Source organism: Canis lupus, chromosome 4 (assembly GCF_048164855.1).
Source record: "Canis lupus baileyi chromosome 4, mCanLup2.hap1, whole genome shotgun sequence".
Classification (NCBI taxonomy): domain Eukaryota; kingdom Metazoa; phylum Chordata; class Mammalia; order Carnivora; family Canidae; genus Canis; species Canis lupus.
In genome coordinates, this window is record NC_132841.1 from 25,994,873 (window position 1) to 26,015,510 (window position 20,638).

Genomic DNA, 20,638 nt, shown 5'->3' on the forward strand with positions numbered 1-20,638 from the left:
AATAGTCTGCCTTGAACAGACTACTTTAAAGGGCTGCCACTTACAAAGTTTTCAAAACATAAAACTAAAGCCTACCTTTAAGGAAAGATTTAGAGTTATTTCATCCTACCTGAAAATTGCTTGTTTGGAGCAAATTTTTGATATTGGCAGGCCTATCTGCAACGAAGTAGGCATTTTAATTTACGAATCCACTTGTCTGTGTACAATATAGCCATGTTTCCCCTGACTGTTGGTGAGCTCGAAGATGCTGAAATTGTATATGGGTCACTGACTTCTCTCTGAAAGCAAGTTGAGTCTAATTTCATGGGAAAGCAGATTCTTTCCAGGAGCTGGGTCCTGGCCTGACAGGCCCCAGTGACACATCCCACTTCTCTAACAAGGGAATGTCTGGATATCGCTGCACTTCCCAATGGGCAACCCAGGAATGGTTCTAGGTAGGCACAATAATACTGCCTTCAGCCTCCTGATGGCCAGCCCACCTCCTACTCTGAGCAGCCTCGTCCTTTAACCCCAGCGAAACATGTGAACTCTGTCTTCTCCATGATGGGGTGGAGGCCATGAAGCATGCACTTGGCATCAGTTCCCTCATAGGTAGGTCGCACTGTGAATATTTCACTTTCCCCTATTTCTGAGCCCTACAAGCCAAGAAGCAAAGGTGTGTCTTGAGGGACTGTGACATTGTCTCTTGGGGACATATTAAATGGTTGAAACCCTCTGGTTCCCTGTAAGCAAATTGAATGAAGGGGCTATAAATTTGACATGTGGTATTTATTTACTTATGCAACTTTTATTTAATGGTTTCTCTTTTGTCAGTGGCACTGACCATAAAAAAAAAAATTGCTAAAGGCCAAACACATGTAAAGCCATTTAGAAAGTTTCATGTGTCCTTTATGTATGTATTGGTTATTGCCGATTTCCTTCACCAGAAGTAAGAATCCTGGGGGATAGAGACTTTGTTCTCTGGGGCAATGTCACCTCCTGGAAGAGTCTGGCACTTAGTAGGTCCTTATTATTTGTTGACCAAATGTTGAATGATTACCGTGCGAAAAGCTTTCTCTCTTCACACGTGATTCTTACGAAGAAGAATTGTATTTTATTAGAAGATAATCAGTCAGCTGTGGTTTACTTACTTCCATATGATGTCGGGTGTGCCCTGCTTCCTTTTGAGGGCCCGTGATTTTGTTCAGGCACAGCTTCTATCTAAGGATCGTTTAAGCTGCATCCGAAAGAAGATTGCCATTATCTACTATAACCCTTGGGCGGAGAGATGAGAGCTGTGACCAAATTCACATTTACACACAGTTGATTGAAGAGAAACTTATCTTTTTCTGACTTTTATCAGATAATTCATTTCTTCATGCGTTTATTTTAGAAGGAAAAGTCCAACTTTAGCGTTAAGGAACTGTCAAGAAAGCTTTTTTCTTTGCATAGCTTTCCTGGCAGCTCTCCTCCGTGGGTGAGCACAGTCCAGGCAATCATTAAAGAATAATAAGTTATGCTTTTGAAATGGGGCTCCAGTCCTTTATAGCCTTTTCTAAGATAGGAACCCTTCCCACACCTCTGCCCTGACACTTGTGGAAAGATAGGACCAGCAGCTGTGTCCTCAGACTTCTGCTGGATTTTGGAAGACATGTTCTGACTTACAGAAGAATAAGTATAATGGTGACATATATTTTAATAGGATTCCAGTTTATAATATAATAAGGAAAATGGCTACTTTTCCTTACTTTCTCATTATAATATGTTGTGCTAAAAGCCTTTGTCATGACTGTTTTATGACATTGGGCTGAAGTGCAATATATTTTAATACGTTAAAGATAACATCAAGGTTGAAAATTGAGCTCTCGGTGATTTATTCAGAGGTTGACTGTTACTGAATGCATAGAAATGAGTTGCATGAGGCAGTGCAGCTAACGATTTATTTATGTATCTTTTTTTTTAACAAAGCTTGTCATAAATAAGAGCAAATAAATAGCTCTTATAGAATAGTTTGTATTCATTGCTTCAATGAAAACGTTGTAAATAAGAAACATACGGTCTACAGCTACTGTTTCGGCTTACATAGCTCAGAATATTTTCAAGATTTGGCATGCAGGTGGATTGTTTTTACAAATCTTTTGTCTGTTTGGATTTCGAATGCTGACCAGCATTTGTAGTGAGTCATTTTGAAACCCTACTACTGGGCAAATTCTATTCACATAATTAGTACGGGAAAACCTACCTTCAGCAGCAAATGGAAGCTTGACGGCACTATCATGAGGGCCAGGTGGTTCACTGCAGAACTCCAAGCCGTGAGCACCGTGGGATGCACGTAGTAGGCAAGCCAAAAAACTTTATGTTGTGGGAGTAAGTGAATAAAGGAATGCCTAGATCTCCTCAGTGCTTTTCTCTGTGTCCCTGACAGCGCCTCCCACAGTCACTTGGCTGGCTTGACCTGAAATCTCTTCTCAGTCTCTTTTTTCCACTTCTTTATTCTACTTCATCACTTCCTACAGTAAACATGCTTTACACAGACTGTGCCAGAGTTGGCCTAGGTGAGGAGAGCATGAGGATATAGAGTCCCAGCCATGCACACAGATCAGCGGGTAGTCAGACACACGAAGGATTCATCCCAGGCATGTGATGCTGTATGTTTGGGCGGCACACGTGGCTGTGCCAGTACAGAAGAGGATATGCCGGGGTGCCTGGGTGGCTCAGTCAGTTAAGTGTCTGCCTTTGGCTCAGGTCATGATCCTGGGGTCCTGGGATCGAGCCCCGCATCAGGCTTTCTGCTCAGTGTGGGGAGTCTGCTGCTGCTTCTCACTCTTTCTCTCAAGTAAATCAATAAAATCTTTAGAAAAAGAGAGAGAAAGAAATGACTCCAACTCTCTTCGTTTTCCCAGTTAAGGTACCTGCAAGGGGCACATTTGTACATTTTCAACAAACAAGGTCAAGAGAGATTCTGTTCTGATGGGTTGAGATTAGTACAATACCTAATTTTGATTTCAAGGGAGCCATTCTCTTTAAATATATTTTCCAGCTTGTATTATGTTTGTAGCACAGTATTCGAAGATAATAGTTGGATAATGTCCTCTCGTGATGGTATTTCTAACCAGCACATTTATAATTTCAGCTCGTCCATAAGGCAGTATTTTTTTTCCACATCAATTTGTTTTGGGTAAAGCAGAAGATTTTCTCTCATTTGTTTAGAATTCTGGTAGGAAAATACTAGTTGGGAATCTGATTTCTTTTTTTCTACCCCATCAATTTGTGGTTAGCTTGTTCTTACTCAAGTATTAGTGGTACATGTTCATGTTTACTAATATAAAAACCTCTGTTTTGTAATTTTTATTGAGTTCTGCTTGGGGTGAACATCATAGAGGAGCTCCTTTTTTTTTTTCAACAATGTTGTTTTAAATTAAAGTTTATAAAGTGCTTTAAAAGAGTTGAGTGGATTAAAAGCGATTCGGTTACGCATGTAACTATTTGTCCACGTTGAAAAAAATGAAAATGTGTTGGTGAAATCTTGAGGAAATGTGCTATCAGTAGACCTCACTGTATGCAATATATGTCGCATATGCAACAACAACGTGTATGTTGTTTGGCGTGGGGGTGGGGCGCAGATCGAACGAATCATTTAAAAGGAAGTAGAGAATTCTTTCTGTAAAAAGGAGTGTTTTTAGTGTTTCTTCTTTTATACTAGATAGCAAGGAGGCAAAAATTATTAGGGTCTTATCAAAAGGACTCAGGATTTACCTGAAGAGGCTCCCACGGGACAATAAATATGGAGACAATTGCAATTGATTGAAACTCATCAAATGTTTAAACTCACACATTCATAAAGACATTTAAAAACAAGTTTAGAGGATGATAGGAACCGGTTCATTATCTTAAAAATGGATAAATAGAACATTTAGCTTGCCTATGCTATATGAATTCTACCACTAGATAACCAAATAGTAAATGAGGGAAAACAGCTTTCGTAAACATATTCCAGCTAACGAATGAAATGATAGAATTGAAACATGGCCACTTTGCGCGTCTGCCAGTGGATTAACTGACCTAGACCCTGATCTTCAACAGCAGCAGAAGTTACGCGCCTCCTGAACAAGGGGCCTATAGTTTTGCCACAGGATTCAACCCGGAGTCTGACCAAGCCTCTGGATACAGCTGCCATTTTGCAGGAACACAGAGGAAAGAGGGATTAAACTGCATCATGTGTATGAAATCAGCAAAATCCAGATTGTGGAAACTCTATAGGTCCGATGGCTCCAGTTCATCAATAGAGAAATTATAAGGAAAAGAAAGCGGGTGGACAGAGGAACCCATAGACTACAGGAGCCTTAAGAGATATACTTTTTAAATGGACAAGACTATATGGTAGTCCCTGGGGACACCTTGGTGATAAAAGTATAAAGACAACGGATTGCTTTGAAAGTTGGGTTAGTAGTTACCTGTGAGGAAAAAAGGAAGGGTGACTGGGATGGGATGAATGGAAGATTTTTCAGGGTGGCTGGAAAACTTCTGTTTCTTGATCCTGGATGATGATTACAGGGGCAGGTGCCTTGTAATCATTCTTTAAGCTATATATTTGTTTAATATCATTTTCTAGATCTGTGTTTTGTTTTTGCCTTTTTTTATTGTTTTTTAAGAAAGTGATGGTCTTAAAATATGTGTCTTGGAGCTTAGATCTTTTTAACTCCTAAAATGGAAACTTTTTTGATTTATTGGTGGCATGAATGTTAATGATGTTTTTTAAAAGAGAAACTTTTTCAGGCGCCTGGGTAGCTGACTGACTTTTGGGTTCAGCTTGGGTCATGAACTTTGGGGTCCTGGGATTGAGCCCTGCATCAGGCTCTACACTGAGCATGGAGCCTGCTTAGGATTCTCTCTCTTCCTCTCCCTCTGCTCCTCCTCCCCCCACCTCTCCATGCCCCCCCCCCAAGCGACGCTCCCTCTCTCTCCCTAAAAAATAAAAAATAAACAAAATAAATAAAAAGTAAAATAAAAGAGATACAGTTTTTCACTTCTGCTGCTCTAAAATCAAAATGCAGTACATGGGTATTTGGTGTATTGGGAGCTGCATCAGACTTTGCAGAACTAGTTTTATGTGAAGGAAATGTACTGAAATGTACCAGAATCCTATCCTCTTGAGTGTTACGTCTAGTCCATTAGAGAACTGCATTCCTGTAAATCGTGTTTCCACTCTTAAACCTGGAGAAACATAATTGAAGGGTTGTATGTTAACAGAGTGGTGATAAAATAGTGCAATCAGACAAAGGATGGCAATGCAGGATAGGTGTGGGTGGGAGAGAAGATAACGATACAGAGAGGCCACAGCAGCATTGGAACTTCTCATGTTCCTTGTCTATCTGTCTCTCCCATCTTGCCCTCTCCTCTCCCTCCCTTTCTTTCTCTTTTTCTTTTTTGATTTAAAATTAGGAAAAGCACCACTGTAGCTTGCTTCCTCTAGAACGCTGGATGTTCAAAGTTCTGTCTGATATTTGGGGCAATTTTTGAGGCACCAGAAGCAGTGCTTACAGAAGAGAAACGAGGTTAAAAGTTAGGCTTTAAGAAAGGGAAAGAAAACTGCTAAAATGTCTTAAAATGCTGAAATGAAGTTTTTGCTTATTATTTATTGCAAAAAAAAAAAAAACCACAGGCTTCTTTCTTCTTAAGAAGATGATGGTCCTCTGTTCATAGATTAGAAGTCCTGCCCTGTGGTTTGCCCAGTGTTGGAACTTTTCTCCATGAATTTAAGGAAATTAATGAGATTTTTTTTCCCTACCAAGGCAGAAGATCTTTCTGAGGACTCTGACAGCCTTCTACTCCTGCAGCTTTTCAAGTTGGCATCTAGTTAAAAACGTGGAGACCATAACGAATGTTGTTAGAGAGAAAATAAAATGAATGACGTCTGTGAATTTGTTTTAAATGTTGTTTATTTTACCCAATAATTTAGATAAATCTTTCCTGAAGAGGAAGAGAAATCATCAGTTTTCGTTAATAATCTGGAGCTTTTCAGAGGATTACTTTGAAATACCCCCCCTGCCAACTTTTCATAAATTAAGCATAAACTTTCTTTGACCTTATCACACATAATTAAATAGCTGTTGAAGGGTTAAAACCAACTAAAAAGCAATTCCGTATCTTGATCCCCATTCTCCTGCAAAATTATACAGGAAGTTTCTTTTGGTTCTCAAGCAGGGTAATTACAAGAGACAGTTACATAATTTACAGTTTCAATCTGCTCGTCCATAATCACACACTTCCACCTAGTTCTATGTACCCCCATGAGTATCTGCCTTGTACTTTGATTTGTAAATGATGATTGCAGTGTGATTGATTGCTTGCATGTAGCATATTGAATTGATTCTTAAAAATGAACTTTAGCTGTTAACATGTCTATTTGAGTTCCTGTTATTTATGTAGTTTGTGGTTCTTGCGTTCAGAGTTGCATAGTAGTTAAGAAATTAAACTCCCAGAGCTTTTTTCCTTATTAAATTTAGAAAATGGAGTGTCTGTGCACACCCCTAACTAGAAAAGTGCCTGGAACACAGGACACACTCAGCTGTTGAACACACGACTAAGCCGTTCCTGTCCCTGGAAAGATGAACGGAGATTCTTTGATTAACAGTGACCCCACAGTAAAAGGCTCACAGGGATAATATTGTGGCCCAAGCTGTGCTGATATTAATATATTATTACTGACGTCTCAACTCTAAGTGCTGCTGGTATTAGGGAGGCAGTGTAAACAGTGGACTCTGAGGAAGCTATCACCTACTAACTGGCATCTTTTAATAAATACTGCCAGCAATGATACTGCTTACTTTTTTTATTTTTCCAACAGCTAACATCTAACTCTAGCCACTTTGGACTTTAAGATTCCTATAGGATTAAAGGCTAGATACCTACCTGACACCAAATCTACCAACAAACCAGACAGCCACTTAATGGAACACTTCATCCCGCCCCAGCATCCACCCCAGCCTGCATGTGTGCTGCGTATCTGTCAAAATGGGCTCATCAGTAACCCAGTGGGAACACCACTATTTATTGCCAGAGGCTTTTTACCTCAAATCCTGTTGGAAAGCATATGGAAGATAAAAAATAAGTGAAAAGAGAAGTTTTCGATTTCTATAGGCCAGTGGGATAGAAATGTTTGCCTCAGTAACCAGAGATCGTTTCTCTACCTTGCATTCTCGACATTAATTGATCAATCAGATTGGGTGATGGTCTGTGCTTTGATTGTTCAACATCTCAAAAACTAACAAATTCCTTTTGAAATGTAATTTGAAAACAAAGAAAACTTTTATTTTTTTTAAAGGATTTTATTTACTTATTTGAGAAAAAGAGAAAGTATGAGCAGGGGTGGGGCAAAGGGAGAAGCAGACTCCCCGCTGAGCCAGGACTCTGATACTGGGCTCAATCCCAGAACCCTGGGATCATGACCTGAGTCGAAGGCAGATGCTTAACTGACTGAGCCACCCAGGCGCCCCCAAAGAAAACTTTTAGACAGATTTATATTCCCCACTTTTTTCTTTTCTTCAGTCTTGCTATAGATTTGTATTTGCTGTGTGAAAGCTTATCACTCAGAATTAGGATTACAACATTTTTTTGTTCTGTTTTTAGAAAATTATAGATGATACATACACATACACAATTTTGGGTGGGTTGTGGGAAAGCAAATAGAAAGGAGAGTTATTCTTCTAACCATTCCGTCTCCCAGAGCTTGGTTCTGAAATCAGGGGCAGTGTCCATGCTGATAGAAGCACTTCCCTTTAGTCTGCAGGTAGGATTAGACCAGACAACTAGATGTGAACATAGCTCAGCTGCCCCCACAGAACCTCAGACCTAGAATAGTGGCCAAAAGAAATTCCAGTTTTTGCTTTTATTAGTTTATATAAGGAAAAGTTGAGTTGTAATATTTTAGCAACAGAAGAATAGTCTTACAAGTGAGGCATTAAAAGTATATGCAGTTCTTTGCTTGGAGCAGATGCTTTATTTGAAGTGTGTATGTGTTTAATGCAATGTTTAAAATCTCACAACTTCTCAGTGGTAAATTCTTGTTACCAGGATTTTGTTACTTAGATGTGAAAATTTTATCCAAGTTTTAACTTGGAAGAATTGAATTTGTTTCTGAAATAGTTTTTCAGATTAAATCTCTAACAGTAAACTTTTTCCTACTTAGAGGAAATAATTTTAAAATGCCAAATTACTTCATCTTAAAAATGTTTTGTATTTGTAAATTTGTTTTTCCCAGAATTGCCAGAATTTAAAACTGATGGGAACTGTGGAAAATCAAAAAAGATCAAAGCAGACAGCATTATTCTGACATGTCTTTCTAATTTCTGGCACTTCAGAGGCCGTAGTACTAGTGCTTTATCATAACCTAACTGGACTCTGGGTGATAGATCAGAGCTTTAGTTAGATTTGTCATAAACAATGGGCTTTCTGAAGGATGTAGTTACTTCCCAGTTATATTTAAGGAAAAGATATTTTTTAAAACTTCTTCCCCAAATGATTGAGTTTGGTAGGAAGTGATATTAACACATCTCTTGTTCCTCGATCATTTTAACCTTTGTCAGAAGTGGCTCATTTTCATTCATAACTAAGAAGTTGAGAGGCTGAATTTATTTCATATATGATCATCTTCTTAGAAAAATTTTCTTCTTCTAATACACCGACCAGAACCATTCTGGTGTGGTGACATGACAATACAGAAGCAAATATTCCTCAGTTGAACATCTAAAGAAATAAAACTCCTGTGAGTTCTTGTTACTGAGTGACCATCTCCTGCCTTAAGCATCAACTCTTAGATCCCTCCATTTTCCCCAAGATTCACCTTCCACTTTGGATTTCTCATTAGGCACCACTGCTACCACCACCGCCCTTTGGGGTGGCCATAATGAAGAAGTAGGATTGATGTTGCACCCCTATTTAACATTCTGGCCATCGTATAGTACTCAGGACTCTTTGCTTAATATAACCTGTGATACATCTATGACCAGGTTGGCCTGTGATAAGCATGAGTTGAAATTGGGTAGGGTACAGACATCTGTAGTTTTTAAAAGCCCCTAAGTGATTCTAATGTATAGCCAGGGTTGAGAACCACTGGGATAGAAGAGAGGTTAAAAAAGGGAGAAAGACATTCTCAGTGAAATAGATGATCAGTTATAAAAATACCATTGACTCACTTTTGGCCTATGACTATCTCACCGAGGTCTGTCTCTTGCCCTGGTCATCCCCAACTCAGAAGCTTGTTCACAGGTGTTCACCCTCCTCAACACAAAGGCACCACAGAGGGAGGAGCGTCTCCTTGCCTGCTGCCTGATGCCCAATTTGTGAGTTCTCATATAATAGGTGAGTTCATATATTCTCCGGGTGACTGACACACAGAATGACCACCCCCTTCACCCCCAGTCACAGAATCATGGAACTCATCTGGTAAGTTCCAGCGTGGTCTGTAGGTTTTTACATGAACGTACAACAGCAGGGGAGTCATGCCCTTACCATACCCCTTCCCCTGGGGGAAAAGTTGAAGGAGCATCGTTCCTCTCCCGAGTAGACTTGGCCAAGAAGTAAAGAAGTAGAGAGGGTGCCGGGTTCAGTAAGAAACACCAGTATTACCTCCGCGTAATTGAGCCAGAGCTCAACATCCTGAGCTGTATGCTGAGACGCTTGTGAGAAGGGAGATCTTAGAAGGGGACTTAGATAGAGACAGTATATGACTCAGAGCAGCCAGCCTTCCTTCCCCGCAAAGAGCCGCTGTCTCCTGTCTCTGGGTTTCACTGGCTCAGACCATTTTCCCAGGGACAAACGGGTCTTCTAGAACATGTGGGTCTTTGTTTCATCTATCCTGGGACTGTCTCTGGGTTCTTCTGACGCCCTCAAGCAGTCATTGTTATTGTGGTTTGAAGGCCTTGCTGTTTTCTGAGGATAGTCCTTGAAGTTAAGGACTTAAGGGCCAAAGGGAATTTGGGGAGCACAGAACTGTGCTCATTGTGAACTGCAGTCACCAGTTTCTTAAGACCATTCCTGAGGCAGATTATGGTGTGTATGTGTGTGTGTGTGTGTGTGTGTGTGTGTGTGTGTTTCATGGCTTCTTTCTTTAATTAAATTTATATTTGAGTGGCTAGCTGGGGGGCAGGGGTAGGAGAACTTTTGTGTGAGGCACTGGAATACATGGAATGATTTTTAGGTGCCTAAGTAGGAAAAGAAAGGTAGCTCTTCTCGATCTGATCCCATAGAGCAGTTCGTCATCTTCTTTCTGTCCACATTTTCTTCCATGTTTTCTTTCTTGCCCCTATATTAAGTGTATCTAGTCACCCAAACAATCTTGAGATTTCATTCATTCAGTAGGTTGAGTAATGATAATAACTAACATGTTACATTTCAGCACCATTCCTCATGCTTTGTATTTATTCATTTAATTCTCACGACATCCCTAAGAGATAGGTGTAATTCTACTCCAAATTTTATGGATGAGGGACCTGAAGTGCAGAGGGGTTAAATAACTTGCCCAGACAGGGTCACGTTGTTGGTACTTAGTGGGCCCTGGATTCCATTCCAGGCAGTCTGGCTCTAGCACTTTTGCTTGTAAGCTACCTGTAGTGCTTCTTAACGACCTGTCTGCTGTATTTAATAAGTGCCATATTGTTTTAAAATACCTATGGCCTTGTTGCCCAACTTTTAAAAATTCTTGTCATTTTTTAATTTAATGCAGATGGTCTCAAAGTATGATCCAGGGGACCCCAGGGGATCCATAAGGCCCTTTTCAAGGAGTCCACAAGGTCATAACTATTTTTAAAGTAATACTGAGATGCTGGATTATCCTTTTCACTCTCACGAGTGTACATTGGAGTTTTCAAGTAGTTTCATGACCTGTGGTTATCACAACAGATTGAATACCAAAGCATATAGGAGAACCTAGCTTTTTCTCTCAAACCAACCATTGAAGAGATTTGCAAAAATGCAAAAACAGTGCCACTTCCCTCACTATTTTCTTTTGTATTTTGGGAAATATAAATTTTTTTCAAAAAAAAATATGGTAACACATAATGAGTTTATCGGTTAATGAATTAATAAATATTTGTCAAATTTCTCTATAAAATTAATAGATATAGCTCTTATAAAGAAACTCTTAAATAATGTTTTTTAGATGTAAAAAGATCTTGAGACCAAAAAGCTGGAGAACCACTGATTTAATATAAACCCTCGCAAGGCAAGTGTGGCCTATAGCATAGGAACTTGTTACAGATGCAGAATCTCAGGTCCCATGCCTAATCTAACAGTTCAGAATCTAGTTGTAACGAGAGGTAGTTGTACAATGAAGGTTGAGAAGACAGACCTAGAATTTATGGACAACACCACTTAGCAAATCAATGACCTCTTGTTAAATTTCAGTCTGAATTTCAGGTGGGACTTTGGAGATTCCTATCCCCAGTTCTCTATCATCAAGTTGCTGGGTGCGGTCTCCTTGCCCATCTGAGATTCTTTAGTCCCACTGTCTATCCAGTGGCTCTCCTACTGGAAAAGGTGGTTTTCACATCCTCATCAAAACCAGCAGCTCCATAGCAGAGTTTTTATAGCAGTGGTCTTCAAATTTGTGTGCATCAGAATCACCTGGAGGGCTTGGTAAAGCAGAAGTGCTAGGTCCTGCCCCAGGTGTTTCTGCTTCATAGGTCTAAGAATTTGCAGTTCTAACAAGTTACCGGGTGATGCTGATACTGCCAGTCTTTCAAAGACTGGTCTCCCAGTCCAGTCTCCCAGTCCTGGTCTCCCAGTCTTTGAAAACCACTGGTCTACAGGAAGACATAGAAGTCTGTAGAAAGGTCAGGCAATATTTATTCGAAATCGGGCAGCCTGGGTGGCTCAGCGGTTTAGTGCCTGTCTTTGGCCCGGGGCATGATCCTGGAGACCCCGGATCGAGTCCCACATCAGGCTCCCTGCATGGAGCCTGTTTCTCCCTCTGCCTGTGTTTCTGCCTCTTTGTGTCTGTGTGCGTCTTTCATGAATGGATGAATAAAATCTTTAAAAAACATATTTATTCGAATTGTTTTATAAGGATTTCAAGCCCATAGAATAATGGGAGGAAAAAAAAGAATTATGGGAAAGATGCCACATTCACATTTTCAAGACCAATCTCTTAAAAGCATAAAATAATCCAAAAATTCAAAATCTCCATCTTTGCTAGGGATGCATCTATGTCTTTTAATAAATAGAGAGTAGTAAGAAATCTGGCAGGTCACGGGTCATTTGGAATGCTCAGATTCTCTGAAAACAGTAGGAAGACTCAGGTTCAGCTTCCTTCCTTACTAATTGCAAAATCACCACAAGATTTCAGCAAGGAGACATAAATAGCCTGTCAGGTTCATTTATCACTATTTCAACTGATAACACACCATTCATCCACTTGGTCACAGGGCTGCTTAACCCCAAAAACTAGTAACAGATGAGCACAGACCAGTGAATTTCGGTCCCTAGCCATGAGATACACGGTTAGAGCCATCGGATTTCCTCTGCTCAAGAGCTGCCATAAATCCCTGGCCTGGTGTCAGTTCCCAGGCTTGCAAACCCAGTGCTGCCTACTGATATGAACCTTTCAGCAAAGTTTGCTGAGCTAAACAGGTGTCTGATGAAAGGTGTGTAATCCTTGAAGATTATCTTCCCCTAAAAGCAGCTAGTAACCCCAGACTCACATAATCCAGACAGATGGGAATTGGGAGTAGCTTGCCAGAGTTCACACTTTGTATTTGAGGAAGTTTGTATGGTTTGGTTCCAGATGGTAGAGATGAAGGTTGCAAGGGTGAGGGGTGGCTGCCTTTGTGGGGAGGAAATCCTTACCCATGAACATTATTATTCCACTTCTGGTCCAGTCTACAATTTTGAAATATTACTAGGTTAAAAGGAAGGCATGTTTTGTATTAAACAAGTTAACCTTGTAGTTAATATGCTGGGAGCTCAATTAATTTGGGAATTTAGGTCTGTAAAAACAAATCTTGACCTTGTCTAGATAGTTCCCTCCTTATCCTAATAGATCTGTCCACACAGAGGCAACTTTCTACCAGTTTGTTGTTGTTTTTTTCCCTCTCCCTAGAATGGAGTTAACCTTTTCAAACACATGGGATCGGGGCTAGTTAACATGAGAATTGACTCCCTTACTACAAGTAGGTCAGCCTTAACAGCAGTGAGGTAAATTTGGGTCCTATGCAGTCAGCACAGCTTAGAAATGCTACTTTTTGCAGACATCACATTGCTCTTTACTTTCCTTTTTTTTTTTTTAAGATTTTATTTATTTATTTATTCATGAGAGATGCAGAGAGAGAAGCCGAGACACAGGCAGAGGGAGAAGCAGGCTCCATGCAGGGAGTCCGATGTGGGACTCGATCCCGTCTCCAGGATCACGCCCTGGGCCAAAGGCAGGCACTCAACCGCTGAGCTACCCAGGGATCCCCGTGCTCTTTACTTTCCCTTTAAGCAAGCACCTTGATACTCTTATGAATTAAGAGTGTGGTCCATACACTGAAGCTCAGAACCTCGTCTTCCTTTGGATAAGTAGTTCTAGTGAAGCAGAAGAGAAATCCAGCTTTCAATAGTATCAAGATAGTTAGTTGATGCGGCTGAGGGGCTTGTGGGCCAATTTCCAATTACAAGTCTCCTGATCACAGAGTAAGTGCTGTTCACCAGCACCTCTGCCTCAAAGACAATTTAAAGGGAATAATTTCATCAGCAATTAATTATACTGCAGCTACCAGAATTTGCCCTCCAAACACCACTTTGTTTTTAGTCTGAACAGCCAGGTTTCCCCAGGGATGGTTCAGGTTTTCTGATTGAAAGTATCCTCAGTTAAGAAAAGGTGTTCGAGCACCATGGGAATCTATTCACCAGGGGTGTATTGTACTTGTTTCAGATCTTTCAGGATCATTCACCGGCTTCCAAGATAAGTGCTTTTTATTTCCCTGCATCTTAGATCAATTATTTGGAATCTTTTTGGTAAGTTAAAAGTTTAAGAGCTGTAACATCAAACCACCGCATCTCTCAAATTACTCAATAACCTAGATGTTCTCACCAAATATTATTCTCTCAATTGGCTTTACAGTGATTAGGATCTGGAGGAGCCTAAAAAAGGGAGAGAAGGAAACAAAAGATAGCAAGACATTCATTATATAAATCATTCCATGTCAGGAAGGTCAGCGTAGAGGGCACCTGAGTGGCTCAGTCAAGCATCTGACTCTTGGTTTCAGGTCTCGAGGTTGTGGGATGGAGCCTCATGTCAGGCTCTGTGCTCAGTGCAGAGTCTGCTTTGGATTCTCTCTCTCCCTGTCCTCATTCACTATCTCTCTCAAATAAATAAAATCTTTAAAAAAAGAAAAGAAAAGAAAGGTCAGAGTACAGAAGTGCTACCAGCTACAGTTTTTTTGAGGGAAAGTGCCTGCTGCAGGTGAAGCTTAAATTCTTTATTCTTTATCCACGTAGTGCACCCATGGAGTAAACATGACAACTTTTTCTTCTAAGCCATACATTTTAACATATTACAAGTGATTTCACTTAGGTACTAAGGATTCAGAAATTTACCTTTGGTCCTTTTAATTGTGGAAATGGGATCTGTTTAATTTAAAAATTTCTCCTTCAGGAAGAGACCATGGACTTACAAATGCCTTTCAGCTTACGTGCAGATTCCTTCCATTGGTATAAGCTCCCTGAGGGTCTCAGGAGTCAGAGCAAGAAGACCTAACTTCAGGCAATGCAGGGACAGCTTTGGACAGTGGCACTGTGTGGTCTGAAATGTTGGCACACAAGAGCCCTGAACACCAGCCTTGCTGTTTTCTGGTTGGAGTTTGGGTTTGCAGTTTTTTCTCCCCAGCACCTGGGAGAGTTTCACTTCCTGGCAGTTGTTGGTAGCCTTCCTGCCCTGTAGCCTTCACTGGTGCAGGGTGGAGGGCTTGCTGCAAAAATCCAGTGGACCCAGTGGGCTCAGTGAGTGCATGCTTGTTGCCCTGCTGCTGCCTCCCAGCCTGCCCTGGGCCTCAGGACTCTCCTGTGGCAGTGGCAGTCACAGGGTGTGTCCCAGGAGATTGCCACTTACCCTGGTGGGAATCCCAGGCACTGAAACATTAATGCCTAAATGCTCTCCCCAGACCCCAGGTTGCCTGAGAGTTCCAATGGCCTGACCAGTTTAGGTGGAGGCCCTGATAAGGTGTGCATGTGCTGCCTTAGAGTGTGAAAACATGAACAGCTGTGGAAAATATGTTTTGGGGGGATTCTGACTGGGTCCAGGGTGGGAATTGAAGGAAGAGAAGACAGAACAAAGAAATCTGTGCTTTCTGGGTAAGGTTGCTCGTAGTAGCGGAGAACAGAAGGTAGGAAGGGCACTTACCACCTTCTGACTCCTTGGGTCTTACAGAAGTCCTCCTCCTACTGAGCTGTGGGAGTGGGGCTTTCTGTCCCTAACTGTGGGGTTCAGATGAGAACCGGTGAGGGACTAGGGAATTGCACAGTTGCACAGTCATTGCAGGGGACTTGTAGTTGGGGGATCTCATGGTCACAAGGGTGTTGTTCCCCCCACCGCCCCCCCGAGGTACAGAACTCGGTCCCCCAGCCAACTGAGTAAATTTCTCAGCATGTGCCAAGCACTTAGGAGGCAGGGGACAGATGTGCCAATTATCTGTGTTGTGAGGTCTGGGCACCCTTTGTACTTGAGCGACAGAGAGCTCTTCTCCAAACTGACAGGGCACACTCTGGGCTGGCTTGAACACCGTGGTCATCACTGTTAGCATTCCTGACACACTGCTCTTGAAAGCCTCTGTATGCAGCTGAATGACGCGTCGACGGTGGTTTGACTGTAATATTTTGTGGTGCTTGTTGCATTCAATCAAATACGTTACACTTACACATGAGTTAAAGACCCAAATAAGTCAAAAGACTTCAGGAAAGCCTAAAGTTAAATATATGCTCATTCTTTACAATGGCATTCGGATTAAAACCGTCAAAATGCAAAATGCTGTGGTTATACCCCTCTAGGGCCAGGTTGGATTTCTTGTTCTATATTTCTGCATTATTTACAGTGATTTTTGAAAGGCAGGAAAATGCATCAGAGGCATGATTTCTCCTTCTAAGAAAAAAATCCAAAATTGAGAAAATCCTTGAGTGCAGCCATTTTGGAAATGTAGATAAAGAAGAAAAATGCTGAAGATTTGGGTGGTTTGCAGAGCAGCATGATTTTGTAATTGCTGCCACCTACTGTATGTGGTTGATGTTTGTTTAAATTTGGTAAGTTTGGGAAGGTGAGGCTATTGAAATTGATAATTAGAGCAAGGTAGACATCATTAGTTTATAGCATTTCTTCTCTGCTCCATAAGTGGCTCTTAATTACCAACACAGCCACAGTTTTCATTCATTACCTTCAAGTGGATTTAAAGTTTTAAATCATTTTAAAGTCCCTTTGCCAAGGAACCTTCACCGTAATGCTGTAGAATGCACATTCAAAAGCTTACCATGCTCAGGGATTTTTCTGAATATACATGAAACAGTTTGTTTTAAGGAGATTGTTTTGTTTTAATTTGTAGAAGCAACGTTCTGGGGTGGGATTATAAATTAATTTACATGAAAGAGGTGAAAATAGAGCTAGCGGAGCTGTTGTGAGTTGCAGCAGTCGACTTAAAAGACATTCTTTTATGAGTCCTAAAACAAAGCTTCAGATCAGCCGACTAGTTAAATGTAACAAGCAATATAGAATCTGAGTCAACAGAGACCCTTCTCTTTTATTAAGACCCAGCTGTCAAAGGGTCATTAGGTCCTTCCTGTGGAAAACAACTTGCCCATTAATGTTTGGGGTGGTCCCTCGACAGGATTTCTGAGTAAGTGCCTGACATTTCGTTTTTTGAAAGAATCTAAAGTTGGTGGGAAACTTGGATGTTGAAATTTATCAGAAGTAACGTCCTCAACCTTAGCTTTGTTTAATATGCCATGACGTATATTTGGAATGCTGCCGCTAGCTATATGAGTTGACTTACAGTGCTACTATAAAAGGTTCAAAAGCATAAACTTCATGGAGATCAAATCCCTACAACTGGGAAGAGACTGCATACGTAAAGTCTGGTGTGCCATTTTTACCTCCTTGCTACTTCCGTTCTTTCCAAGTGGCCCCTGTTCCAATGTCTGAAAACACCACAATGAGGTCGACTTTGGCTTTTTCTGCCCTAGGCTATTTGCTTTCTAGAAGAGAAGGCCAGGCAGGGTCTCCTGAAAAGCCACTCTCTGATCTGGGCCGCCTCTCCTACCTGGCCTACTGGAAGAGCGTCATCTTAGAATATCTCTACCACCACCAGGAGAGGCACATCAGCATCAAAGCCATCAGCAGAGCTACGGGCATGTGCCCACATGACATTGCCACTACTCTGCAGCACCTCCATATGATTGACAAAAGGGATGGCAGGTGAGTACCAAGGCCTGGGCGTCGCTGGCTGCCTTGCAAGCATCTTACACCAGAAAGGGTCCCTGACGTGGGGGGGCAGGGGATACATTCTAGTTTAACATAAGAGGTTGATAAAAGACAGTATCAAAAGCTTTCTCCTAAATAGGAAACAGGAAATGATACTTTTTTGCTGGTCAGATTTCAATTTGCTATACCTTTTCATTGATGAGCTTTCTCATCAATTGTACCCTGGGTAATAGTGCTAGCATTTGTCAACGTATGAAGGTGAAATGAAATTTCAGCTTTTGATTGCACTTTGTTCTGCTTCGTCACATTACAGATTTGTCATCATTAGAAGGGAAAAGTTGATATTGGGCCACATGGAAAAGCTGAAAACCTGTTCCCGGACCAATGAACTTGATCCAGAAAGCCTAAGGTGGACCCCAATTTTAATTTCTAATGCTGCAGTTTCTGAAGAAGAGCGAGAAGCTGAGAAAGAGGTAATGATTGGCTTCATCTGCCTAAGTTGTGTGACTTCAATCTTGCAGCATTCTTAAGCTAAGCTAAGAAAGTCATTACCGTCGTTGTCAAAGGCTTGGTTATGTAGAGGGAGCTTGTGAAATGATATGGCACTAATTTATCCTAACTGAGGTTGCATGGTAAGACATGATAATTTTATTGAATTGAGTATGAAAAATGAAACATTTATCATTGATCACAAAGCAGCATTTTTCACTACTGACAGCATGTAATCAGATCACATTTGGTGCTGAGCTCCAAGGCTGCAATGTCAATCGATTCTTTGTGTTTATGAACTTGCTTAAAGTGCTCCATGCCAGTGAGCATGTAATGTAGTGATAAAGGACTCAAATCAATTCGCTGCATCATTAATACTGCTAAATATCCCATGAAACCCAATCTTCTTTGATTTGTTATCCTAACTGATGCAAAAGAGTCCTAAGATGATGCAGCTGGAATGTTGCTTGGCTGGCTGACTGTCCTGATCAGAAACGACTTAAGAGATCCTTTGCCTTTGATCCTTAGAGGCTCTGGCTTAACTGCCCTTTCACTGGCCCACCATTTTTACCCTCCCCCGCCTTAGGCTGAGCGCTTAATGGAACAAGCTAGCTGCTGGGAAAAGGAGGAGCAAGAAATCCTGTCCTCTAGAGCGAACAGTAGGCAATCACCTGCAAAAGTACAATCGAAAAATAAATATTTGCATTCCCCGGAGAGCCGGCCAGTGGCAGGGGAGCGAGGGCAGCTGATGGAGCTGTCTAAGGAGAGCAGTGAAGAAGAGGAGGAAGAGGAGGAGGAAGAGGAAGAAGAAGAGGAGGAGGAAGAGGAAGAAGAGGAAGAAGAAGAAGAAGAAGAAGAAGAAGAAGAAGAAGAAGAAGAAGAAAATATTCAGAGTTCTCCTCCGAGATTGACTAAACCACAATCAGTTGCCATAAAGAGAAAGGTATGTGTCTGTTTAGAGTTTCAGTCTGAGTCCATTTCAATCAAATTTTGTCATTGCGAACTATTAGTATTTGTTTCACTCTCTATTCTTTAGATGTAGTTTATTTGTATTCAGTCCTCCCGATCATATATCATCATCGTTTATCTTACAGTCATGATTGTGTTTACTTTTTGAGGTTTGTTAGTGGCCCTGACAGGAAAACAGGGACAGGCAGGCTTCCTAGTCTAGTAGTTACTGCCACCTGCTGGTTTGTGGGACTAGAGTAAGTCAGGGTGTAGAAGCAGAAAGGGGCCTTGGAGAGCACTTAAAACCACCTTCAGTGCATTTTGATGAAAACACCAAGGCCTAGGGGAGGCTAAGAGACTTGTCCAAGGTCTTACAACTCCTTAGATATGGAGCCAGAACCAGATGACTGCCCTGAGTCCAAGCCCAGTGCTCCTATTTTTCTTGTTCTTGCATAGAATTGTTAGAAGGTATTTCAGACTCTCTGTGTTGATGCTGATATTTTTAAATTTGTGGCCAAGTCACATTGCTGAAATTTCTTATAGCCTGGTGGTCTCTCTAGATATACCTTGTGCAGAAAGTTTAAAAAACTGATTTTGTCTTTAGGTAATTGTTTAACCCGGATCTGATATCTTTGTCTTCACTATCTGTGACTTAGTGAGGGACCAGATACTGTTAGTATACCCAAGACTTAAAGAAATAGCACCAGTTGAGGCTTTGCCCCAAGGTCATCCCGTGTACTGCCTGTCAAAGAACTTGCTGTTCTAACTCCCAATTTGGTAGCCTTTTAGTGGAAATGCAGCTGTGGCAAGGAGTAGAAAAGAGCATCCCATAAAGTGAACTTCAAGCTTCTGAGTAATCTTTTGATTTCTTACGAGGAAAATGTATTCAGGTATTATGTATATATTACAAAGAAATTTGTCTTAAAAATATCAAAAACCAGGATTATCCAAGGCATGCTACGGACTCCCATCATATAAGTGGATTCAATCTGAAGAAAACCAGTTCTTTTTTTTTTTTTTTTTAAGATTTTATTTATTTATTCATGAGAGGCACAGAGAGAGAGAGAGGCAGAGACACAGGCAGAGGGAGAAGTAGGCTCCATGCAGGGAGCCCGACGTGGGACTTGATCCTGGGTCTCCAGGATCACACCCTGGGCTGAAGGCAGCGCTAAACCGCTGGGCCATCCGGGCTGCCCGAAAACCAGTTCTTTATATTGGCTGTACTCATGTTTGGGAAAATTATAGTCGGTTAGGGAGGGCAGGCCAACCGGCGGTGTTGATAATCATAATTGTTAAGTTACAGAATGTGATTATCAGGTTTATATGTGAACATTCAGAGAGTTAATGTGAGTCAACAGTAATTCTTGGATACAGTTTATTTACAGTTTTAACCCAACGTATTGAACCTTCTTGCAGTGTATTTTAAATAATTTTTCAGGCCCATTATTGACAGATTACATTTTAGCAGCAATTCTGTTATTCCTGTATTTTAATTTTGTTTCATTAAATACTTTTTTGCTTGGGCAGAAGTATTTTATAATTGCTATTATGGAGAGTCATCTGTGCCAGCCTGTGGTGCAATTAGAAAAAAAAAAAAATCCTATCTTATATAAATAAGACAGAATTGACATGTCTTTTAATTTTTTAAGATGCCTTCTATAATAAAAGATTTTGTAAAATTATCAGTTGCTGACATCCCTGCAGTCATCAATACATGATTCTCTTAACCTTTTAAACAGAATAATCCTTTCTTCTCCTACCCTGTCCTCTTCCCTTTTCACC

The 20,638-nt window shown here is 41.0% G+C and overlaps 1 protein-coding gene across 6 annotated transcripts in view; it reads left to right on the top strand.

Annotated features, from left to right (window-relative positions):
• Positions 1-20,638, top strand: part of KAT6B (lysine acetyltransferase 6B) — a 186,751-nt gene that overhangs the window by 157,368 nt on the left and 8,745 nt on the right. For all 6 annotated transcript variants that reach the window (XM_072823688.1, XM_072823687.1, XM_072823691.1 and 3 more), the window contains exons 14-16: positions 17,182-17,413; positions 17,733-17,892; positions 18,495-18,851. In XM_072823688.1, the coding sequence (XP_072679789.1) occupies positions 17,182-17,413; positions 17,733-17,892; positions 18,495-18,851 (749 nt within the window). The remainder of the gene's footprint in view (positions 1-17,181; positions 17,414-17,732; positions 17,893-18,494; positions 18,852-20,638) is intronic.